This window comes from Rhodnius prolixus, unplaced genomic scaffold (genome assembly GCF_049639745.1).
Source record: "Rhodnius prolixus isolate KJV_2025 unplaced genomic scaffold, Rpr scaffold_1, whole genome shotgun sequence".
Taxonomy (NCBI): domain Eukaryota; kingdom Metazoa; phylum Arthropoda; class Insecta; order Hemiptera; family Reduviidae; genus Rhodnius; species Rhodnius prolixus.
In genome coordinates, this window is record NW_027411581.1 from 60,729,089 (window position 1) to 60,739,211 (window position 10,123).

Consider the following 10,123-nt stretch of genomic DNA (forward strand, 5'->3'; position numbering starts at 1 on the left):
GAACTGTTTTATTCTTAAGAAAAAGAGAGAGGTAAGTAATTAAAACTTTTGAACCCAGCAATTTATCTGATTTTTAAAAGTTTCAGTCAAAAATTGTTGAAATGTTTTTCCTGTGATTCTTATTGGCTTTTATTTTCTAGAAGTGAAACATGTTACTCTTAGATTTATTCTGATACAAGAGAATTTTTCACAACCTGAATTGTGCACTGGCCATTATAAAAAGAAAGTTCAGATCGTACAATTGCCAGTTCTTTGACTAAGCAGTGACTGTCAGAATCTCAAGCAATTATACTAGGAAAACTTTATTGAACTCTTAGACAAACTAACCTCTAGTTTACTTTGATTCTTTATTTATGTTTATTGCATACAATCGGAGCTATTAACTCCAAGGTCGTAATTTTCTCGGATAGTCAGGCTGCTCTACGGGCAATTAGTTCCTACCAGGTCAATTCAAGGCTGGTTTGGGACTGTCTGGGTGCCCTGAAGGAAATTAGTGACCAGAATATGGTCTTTATAGTTTGGGTACCTGGTCATTCAGGACACAAGGGGAACGAAGTGGCAGATTTATTGGCCCGGGAAGGCTCTGCGGGACACTTCGTTGGCCCGAAGCCCTGCTTTGGGGTTTCGAAATGTGTTAAGTCTGCGGCCATCAATGCATGGGTGCAGAGTAAGGCTCAGGAATGTTGGCTTGCCACCACTGGGCTACGACAGGCGAAGGAGTTCATCAGAGGCTATTCGCCGAGGCTGACCGCAGAATTAATCCGTCAAGGCCGTGGGGCCATAAGGATAATTGTAGGCCTATTAACGGGCCACTGCAGGCTCAGAAAGCACATGCATCGCATTGGCCTGGCAGATGATAGCCTTTGTAGGTTCTGTCAGGAAGAGGAAGAAACGGCACTGCACGTGTTGTGTCAGTGTGAGGGGCTCGTATGGCTAAGGATGTTACTTCTCGGGGAGGAAAAACCAAGGCCTGAGAGCTTTACCCAGGAGCCACTCTCCAGAATTAAGAATCTGATTAAACGGACGGGTCTGGAGGGTGAGCTCTAAAGCCGGGGAGCCACAATAGATCCATAGGGGTCGCGGTGGCGCAGGCCTTGAGGCCACCCTAATTTAATCTATCTAATCTAATACAATCGGAGCCGTTGAATGCCATATAGCCTAATGTAATTTGACACTTTTCAAACATTTACGAAATGTTATTTAACATCCCTTTGAGAAGGCTAGTCAATGGTAATTTGAAAGCTGATTTTGTTTTTTGGTACCTTTGCGTGATCGCGTGATCCTAAAACCGATTTTGATAATATGGCCAGACTGCTCAGTATTATGCACCTACTAAAAAGATTTATTATTTACCTATATAACTCACTTTGAATCAATTTATTTCTCTACACGCAGACTAGGCAACTGGCCATTTCATCCAGCAAAGACTTATCTTTCAGTTCATTTCTACTGTTAAGAATGCAAGTTGATCAGTTTTATCCTGTACATTTAACAAAAGTGACGACATAAATTTGATGTTATTATTCATATCTAATTCAGTTTTATCCATTTCAGGAATGATTCGACCTATATGCAATGTTTGCGGCAAAACATTTGCTCAAAAGAAATCATTAAAATTCCATTTACGACACCATTGTGGCGTTGAACCAAAGTTTCAATGTCCAGAATGCCCGTACAAAGCTAAAAGACGTACCCATTTGAAAACCCATATGGCTAATAAACATTTTGGTTTAATGGAATTGTCCCGATTACAAGGATGGACTCAAAGGAACAGAAAGACTGACTTATTTAGTCGGTGGTAGAAGATTTCCTACGTAATTATTTATAATACTTACTCTCCATTTATTTGGAGCAGTAGTTAATATTGTCTGCTTCAAAAAAAAAAAAAAATGTGTTTTATCAATATTTCTATAATTGTTAGTAAATATAATATTAATTATTTACTATTTTGCAGTGTAAAGTTAGTATCATGTATTATAGATTTAAATAACCAAATATTTTTAAAATTTAAATTTTGTGTCACTAGAATATAATAAGTTATTACTGAGTCCCTGATTGGTTATTGATTTATTGAATAAATTAAAAGTAATAATCTTTTATTTGTTCATTTATCTGCCTCTTCTGTTTCTATTTATATTCAATATTTAAATTTTCATTTTCAACTATAATAACAGTTGATATTGTATTTAAATTTATTAGTTGTCCCTAGTTTAATGAGGCAATCTGTCTTAGATTTAAAACTTCAGTGTCATGCGGACAAGAAGATTGCTGAAGTTCATACAATGTATTTTTTTTCCATGAAGGTGTATCAATATCTTATATCTTAGGTACGTGGATATCCTCTGTGATCCGGACAGGTTACTCTCGCTGCAGACCAAGGGCATGAGAAGTTGTTGCAATAAAGAAATGAAATAATCCAAAGGATCTCCCTAACACTTAATGCTAATGCAAGTGAGATACATGCATGCATGTTTGTGAAAAATAAGGAATAATAATCATTCTAGCTTTTTTTTTTTTATAAAAAAAAATTGAGATTATAATTGAGAATAATCTATAAAATCGTGAGAAAATCTAGAATCCTTGCAAAATTGTGTAGCTTTAATACTTTTGGTGTGAGATAATTAGAAGTTGATATCATTTGTTCTCTGTGCGACCCAATAAAGTGTAATATGTTACATATTAGTTTTGTTTTATTTTAGTAACTATTTTATGCTTAATATTCATTATAAAATAATAATTAGTTTTAGTTTAAATCAGAGAAGTAAACTTAGGAGCTTCTCCGCGTTACACTGCTTTATTTTTAGTCATCAGTTGGTTTGAGAGCAATCTTCAGAATATCGATATTTTGACTAACAGTATGATATCACAGCCAGTGGAGTTTAACAAAGTACAAAATTCATCAGTATTCTAGTAATTAATATGGCTTTCTTAATTGCATGCGATATTGCTCTGTTAATCAAGAAGATGATCTAAAATATAGTAGCAGGTGGATAACTAGGAGAAGGTTTATGGTAGCCAACACACACTCTCTACATCCAACCATAGAAATAAAAGCCCTACTTGTTTATACTTTCCTACTTCACATCTAATTTCTTTTATGCATTTCAGGTAGAAACCGTCCAATGTGCAATGGATGTGGTAAAACATTTGCACATATGACCTCGCTAAAATTCCATTTACGACACCATTGTGGCGTTGAACCACAATTCCAATGTCCAGAATGCCCGTACAAAGCAAAAAGACGTACCCATTTGAAAACCCATATGGCTAATAAACATTTTGATGTTATTAAATGTAACATGTACAAGGATGGTCTCAAAGGAGAGGAAACATTGAATTATTTAGTCAGCGGAAACAGGTTTTCTAAATAATTTTTTGTAATGTATTTATCTTATACTTTATTTAAGTAGTGCCAATTCTTTGCTCTTCAATTACATTGAAGTGGTAGTTGCAATTTTTGTTTTTTGTTTTAAAAGACCACTTTTTTGTTTACAAATTAAAATTTATCTAATGTGTTTTCTTTTCAATTCATTTACTATTATTTATTCTACTAATGAATAGATTATATATAATTGTAAATAGTAATATGAATGAAAAAGTTTTACATTTACTTTGTTGTTATTTCTGTTATTATCATTATCATCATTATTATTTAATGAAATTTATTTTAGTCGATTATGTTTTCTTTTAAAATTAAATTGCACAATAAAATGTTGTTTTTTTTCCTGATTATTTTTCAAATTACTTCATAGAATTTCCAGTTTTATTGTGAGGCAACCATCGTTTCCTAATGAGGTCCAATTAATACATCTGTGCAAGTGGATCCGATGTATCCATGAGCCTCCTCCTTACTGTCTTATTAAAATTATGTATTGAAGCAAACATTAATTTTGTGCATGAACTTAACTCTCAAAATTTTGTTAATGGAATATTATTAGAATGTTCATTCTGCTTTCAATTGACAAGTTTGGGGAAAAAAAATAAAGAAAATTTATTCACTAAGATTTTGGTTGATGTTTTATTTAATGAATAAGAATTCTAATTCTAATTAGATAAATAATAAGTTCAACGGAACGAAATGAATTCTTCAGCGCTGCAGCACGGCGAGAGTTAACCTCTTTACGGATTCCTCTAACCGTTTCTGGCCTCCAGATTAACATAGAGTGGTATATTGCGTAAAAATCAATCAAGCAACCATTCTTAAAAGACTTGGCTTTTCAAACTCTTTTTGAATTAGTGTAACTAAATTTTTATTAATCACAATATAGTGCAGTTTAAGGAAACTGATACCGTCAACCTTTTAGCTTCAGCTTTCTTTTTCTTTTCCTTTACCTGTTCTTCAGTTTCTTTAGCGCTGGTCAGTTCATCCCATTATATTTGGTTCTCCCTGCTGATCCCTCCCCAACTTATACATTTTCTACTTCTTTCTTCTGAAATCTCAATGCCTACCTTGTACAATACAACTATTTCTCCTCTTCAGTTCTTTGTTTTTTTTTATGAAGTTCTTTCTTTTTCAAAAATTAATATTCGCTTATAATAAATCTAATCTATGTTCCATGTTCCGATGTTTTATTCCATGATTTGCTCAAACAATTTGCATACTTTATGTTTGGCAAAACAGTCACGTGATTACCTGCCAATCAGCTAACGGGCTAATTTACTCCAGAGATTCAATTAAGAGAAAGATAATGACGAATTGCAAAGTTTTTTTATTTAGTCACTTTCGTTTGAATATTTTAATTTGAAAGCGTCATTTGTTTTGGGTCTATTTATTGTATGTTTTAAGTTTACGAACTATAAAGGATCGTTTATTTAAAGTAAGCTTGTATACTCTTTTTGTCTAATGTTAGCTTGTGATTTTTGTTTTCAGGTATACAAAAAAGAGGCAGAGAACCACATCTGAATAAACTTCTAAATCAAATAAACAAATTGAATTTTTTATTTATTTATTAAATTTTAACGAACAAAGCAAAGTTTGCATTTGTTCTTTTAAATTTTAAATTTACTTTAACTAACAATTGTTCTTTTCTTACAGGTACAAAGAAAAAAGGAAGATTCCATTGTCACGAATGCAAATCTGTTTTCACGAAAAAATACCTCCTGGTTAGACATACTAAAATTTGTATGAAACCTAAATCTGATATTGTTACAATCTTCGAGGATTTAGATCCAACTGAGGAGGACGGAATTAAGAAGAAAAAGAAGAAGATGATTTTGAGGAAAAAGAAGAAATCAATTACTCCATTATTTGAGGACGTTGAAACGAGCCGTGATTGGAGAGGTCCTAGAAGGACTTATTAAGAAAATGATTATTTTGTTTCACAAATCCTTTTCTTTTTTTTTAGTTTCTTTACTTTTTTTACTTCTTAAACTGAGTTTAATTGATTATTTATATTAATCTTTAATTAATTTAGATTTAGTAATTATACAGAATAATTTTGATATAATTTTCGTGTTTTTTTTAAATGAATTTGAAGAGTATATAGGTTGCCGATTTCGGTTTTACAACTCAGCTAGATGTATCTGCTAAAGCGTTTGATTTATTTTAATAATAGTTTTTCTTTTCGTGAGGATATCATGGAAAAGCTACTGTTCGTCTTCAACTGTCGCTGTGCATTTGCAGGTCATTATTGGATTTCTCGCAGTCCAACATAGTACACTAAAATAGATAACTTTTTACAGCCCAAATCTATGTCAATTGATGACAAAGATCCTCAAGAGAGGATCAAGCATTAGTTGATAAAGGATTTCGCAATCCATAGCAAAACGGACATGAGAAGTAGTTGACCTTAATCTATGTGGGTGCGCCTGAATTCAATCAAACATGACAAGGATCTTTTCCAAGAAGTAGGTGTTCACTGAGTGCGCATTTATTTTCTACAGCTTGCACTATTTCCATTTTTTGTTTTCTTCAGTTGGTGGCAGTAGCTTAAGAGGAACGTTTTCCAATGCTAACTTGATTGCTTAATGCTTTTTCCATCCTTTGCTATCTTGGCGGCCTTTTCTTGAATTTATAATTCAATAGAGTCTATAAACTACAATTACTTAAAATCAATAATAGAACTATATTTCAGGCTTCATTAAGCTTTCATGAACTTCATAGTTCTCGAGACTTCTCTTGGTTTCCTTTAGCAGATAGCTGTCCTCATACTGATGAAATGGTTACTCTGGAATCTATAAAGGAAAACAATTCTTCTTCTAAGCCGATGTTTTCTAAGATCAACAATTTTCTATCGTATTGTTTCCTTGCCAGTTTTCTATCCAGTAAATCTTCAGGTATTTTACTGCGACTTCTTACACCAAACTCGTCCCTTTTTGCCCATAATTTTATTCTAATTCAAACGCTGAAATTTTTTATTTATGGTTTGATTCAAAAGCCGAACTGTTGCTGCATGTCACTTAGATTAACAGGTCAATTGCAATATAAAGTATACCTATTCCGCAGATAGGTATACTATCTTACGGTAGGTATACTCTATCTCATCAGAAAACCAAGACGCCAGTGTTAAAGCTAGCTCAGGGGAAGCGATTAATCAGAAAACTAAGTTAATACCTTGAAATTAACTATTTTGAAAGGTAATATTCTTCTTCATTGTATAATGATATTATCCATATAATATATTATGAATATTATTCAAAATCATTATGGAAACCTAATACGGAGGTGATAGAAAGCAATTATAACTGCTTTCAAGATTATACTAAAAGGCCTTTTTTTTTACTAATTCAGACCTAATTTCCTGCAAGGAGTAATGAAGGAGTAACTTCATTTAAGTTTTAGGCATTTTAGACATCGCGAAGTATAAAACTCCAGAGCAATCCGTCTCTGCCCTGATCGTCTATTTGTTTGACGTAATTCCTAACCCACCCTTGAAAGTTACGCATTACTTTGCATAAGAATATAGAGGACGTTCCTTCGTGAGCTAGTCGTATCCTATCGAGGGCAGTTTTTGTCCAGCTCAGAAGCAAATCAAGGGCTCAATATATGGCGTAAAGACGTTCGGGTACATTACGTTCTCCCTTGATTCCCTCTATACTTCGCTGTATTATTAGAAGAAAAACTTAACCAATCTTTATTTTATAAATAGGGATGTCAGGAATTGTTCGGTGTTTAATTCAACCTTAGACACCGCATTTCTCTACTCAAAAAAAATTTAGTAGGGTAAATTCTTAAATATAAAAAAAGTCTCAATTTTACGTTATGCTATAGAAAAAAAGAAGTATCAGCACAAAAGGTACCACAAAATTTTTTACCATTTCGCTCACATCATACTCTAATTCTATTTGGAAAAAGCCAGACAGATGTGTGGTCTCTGGTTCATTGTCGGACCAGCTTACCATTTATAGTATTTGGAATTTTTGCAAGGTTGAATCACTATAATTTAAAATTAACATAATTTTGTTCTGCTTAGTTTCCGATAGGCATTAATTTCACTTAAGACCAACTGTTTTCACTTTCTGCAACTATACGAGTATTATTCTTTATTTATTTAGTAAATAATTATATTTTTTGTATTAATTAAAGTAGATTGATTTGTGCTCTTTTATAATGTTCACTTTTTATATTTATATTTTAATCACTATTACCTTAATTTGTACAGTTAATTGAATAAAAACATTTTTTCATAGTTTCTCACCTATTTTATAGAATTGTTATTTTAACTTTGTCACTTAGTTATCAAAACAAATTATATGTTGTACACAATTGCATACAAATTTGTATATTAAATACATATATACTCAAATTGTAAGTTATTTGTATGTGTGTAGTTAATATTCATATATAATAAATGTATTGATAGCTAATATTTAATAGAATTAGATATAAGTAAATTTTAAGTGTGGTTTTGTAGCAGAAATACATTCATAAATATACTGTTTTGTGAAAATCGTTTATTATTATTGTGCGCTTTCAATAATTTTTCTTTTTTTGATAATTTTCTAATTTTATGAATTTCTACTAAGATTAGATTAGAGTTTGGGAGATCTTGTTTCCCATGCAGCCTAAGAGCTTTTTTGAGCGATTTATAGGCCTAAAAGGATAGAGACCTGCCCGAAAAATCTGCCTTTTATTAAGGGTTAGGATATGTTCCTCTAGTCATTATTCGCTGGTCTCAAAGTGCTAAGGTACATATTGTAAATTACGGAATAAAACAGGATATAAGAGGCTATATCCTCTTCTTCCAATAAAGAAGAGTCTTTGAATCTCCTCGTTGTGGATATTGTTTTTTGAATCTACCCTTAACTAAAAATCCTTTAGGTTTGTTGCTCCGTTTCGCACTGTCACCTTCTCTGTCACAAAGGGCTATGTCCTACTTACCCTGGGAAAATGTATGATCTTATGATTCACTGTAAAAAAGGCACTAGACCAGATGGGTCAGATAGACCATCAGCTTAGTCCAAGTCGAGGACCCGGCCAGTTATCGGCGAGACTGCTTGATGAAGGGGTGTCATTTGCCCTTGACCAGTAGATGTTATTGGTATGGTCTTATATTTCCTTCCTTTCCTCGTTTCCAGCAGTCCACAAGCCCTCAAGTGGCGTATATGGCCAGGGTATCTTCCGGGATAGTCTCTGAGAGATTTGTCTAGAGTATTGCTCAAGTCACACCAAACGATTCCCGACCCATATTAGGTCGTAAGCCAGGCTACTGTCTAGCTATTCCAGATGCCCAGCTCAAAAACTAGCCCTTCATGACACCTCTTCAGAAAATGAAATTATATATATTAACTTGGGGTTCTCCTAAATATCGTGACTTTTTTTTTATCACAAATAATAGTTTGTTTTTTTGTTCCTTCTGTAAATTTTTAATAAATTCTGATAATACTTTTTTCCAGGTGAAAATGACAAATTACATCAGTGTTTTCGCTGCCACAAGATATATCGTCACAAAACAAGTTTAAGTAAACATTTGAATTATGAATGCGGTCAAGAGCCCCGTTTTGCGTGTCCTTTCTGCGCTTACAGAGCCAAACGTGATGAACATCTTAAAAAGCATATCGTTAATAGGCATTACGACATGACAACATACAGATAATAGATGTTCTTTTTTGTGAAATCCAAAGACAAATACAAAATACTGAATTTTAGAAATGTAAGGGTTTTCTGAACGGTTGGTATTTCTATTTTACAATCGACCACTAAACGTTTTTAAAAATGGAAAGTGAGCTTCTTTTAATCAAGTTCCTATTTTTCTAAATAACTATTTAATTTAATGTTAATGAATCTGAGTGATATTTATTTAATTACAATAATATGATAGGTCGACTCTAAAAGTGGCACTACTCTAAATAATTAAATTATCCAACAGAATAAGGAATTGAAAAACAAAAAGAATCAGATCTCCATTTTTGTTGGATGTGAAGAAAGACTGAGTAAGATATCAATATAAATGAGTTGCTAAAGATATGAATTAATTTTAGTTAATTAAAATTGTTTGATTTTGTTTCTTCATCATTTCATGTAACATTCCCCAAGTTCTGTTTTGTATTATTGTTATTCATTTCTCAGCCAACGATCTCAATCAGATATTGGTGGAAGCAGGTTGTTTAAGATTTTTTTTTTTTATCAAGACTATTTATTGTTTAAGGAAATTTCACAGAATATTGACAGCCAAACAGTATCAATTTTTAAAAATTAGTGATTTAAAAGAGTGTGTATTTTCAGGGACTAATAATTTGTTTTATAAGTAGTTAATTATCATTTTGTGTGTGTTGTTTTTCTTTTTAAATTATTAACTTATACCTTTCCTATTTTGAATTGTCATTATTTATTTCTTGAAACATATTTTTTATGTAAGTTTTTCAACACTTTGTGTATTATTACTTTACAATGATGAAAATAAACTGGTTTGGTTTTGTGTTTTTTATTAAATCATTGTAAATACTATTATTTAAGGTCTCTAGAAGAATTGAATATCTAAATACAATCATTACTTTCATATTGTTCAGTGAGAAAAAAGTTATTGTGTGTCTAGTTTTAAGGAAACGATAGAAAATATTTTTTGATTATTAATTCCTTAGTTCGGAAAAGATAAATTAAGAAATAGATTTATTATTATTATTATTATTATTATTATTATTATTATTATTATTATTAATAGAAAATAGAAAGATTTTTAGAAGA

General features: G+C 32.0%; 1 protein-coding gene across 4 annotated transcripts; it reads left to right on the forward strand.

The window, feature by feature from the left end:
• Nucleotides 1–37: 37 nt before the first annotated feature.
• Nucleotides 38–10,072, forward strand: LOC141451078 (zinc finger X-chromosomal protein-like). 4 transcript variants are annotated; one of them, XM_074122147.1, is made up of 3 exons: nt 38–2,451; nt 3,109–3,358; nt 5,036–10,072. In XM_074122147.1, the coding sequence occupies exons 2-3, from the start codon at nt 3,123–3,125 to the stop codon at nt 5,106–5,108; spliced, it is 309 nt and encodes a 102-aa protein (XP_073978248.1). In that variant the 5' UTR covers nt 38–2,451; nt 3,109–3,122; the 3' UTR covers nt 5,109–10,072. The 4 variants fall into 4 exon arrangements, 3 of the variants coding, with proteins under 3 accessions (XP_073978248.1, XP_073978257.1, XP_073978237.1); XM_074122156.1 differs by having other exon boundaries at nt 38–1,814; XR_012456531.1 differs by lacking the exon at nt 5,036–10,072 and having other exon boundaries at nt 38–1,814; nt 2,328–3,732.
• Nucleotides 10,073–10,123: the final 51 nt, after the last annotated feature.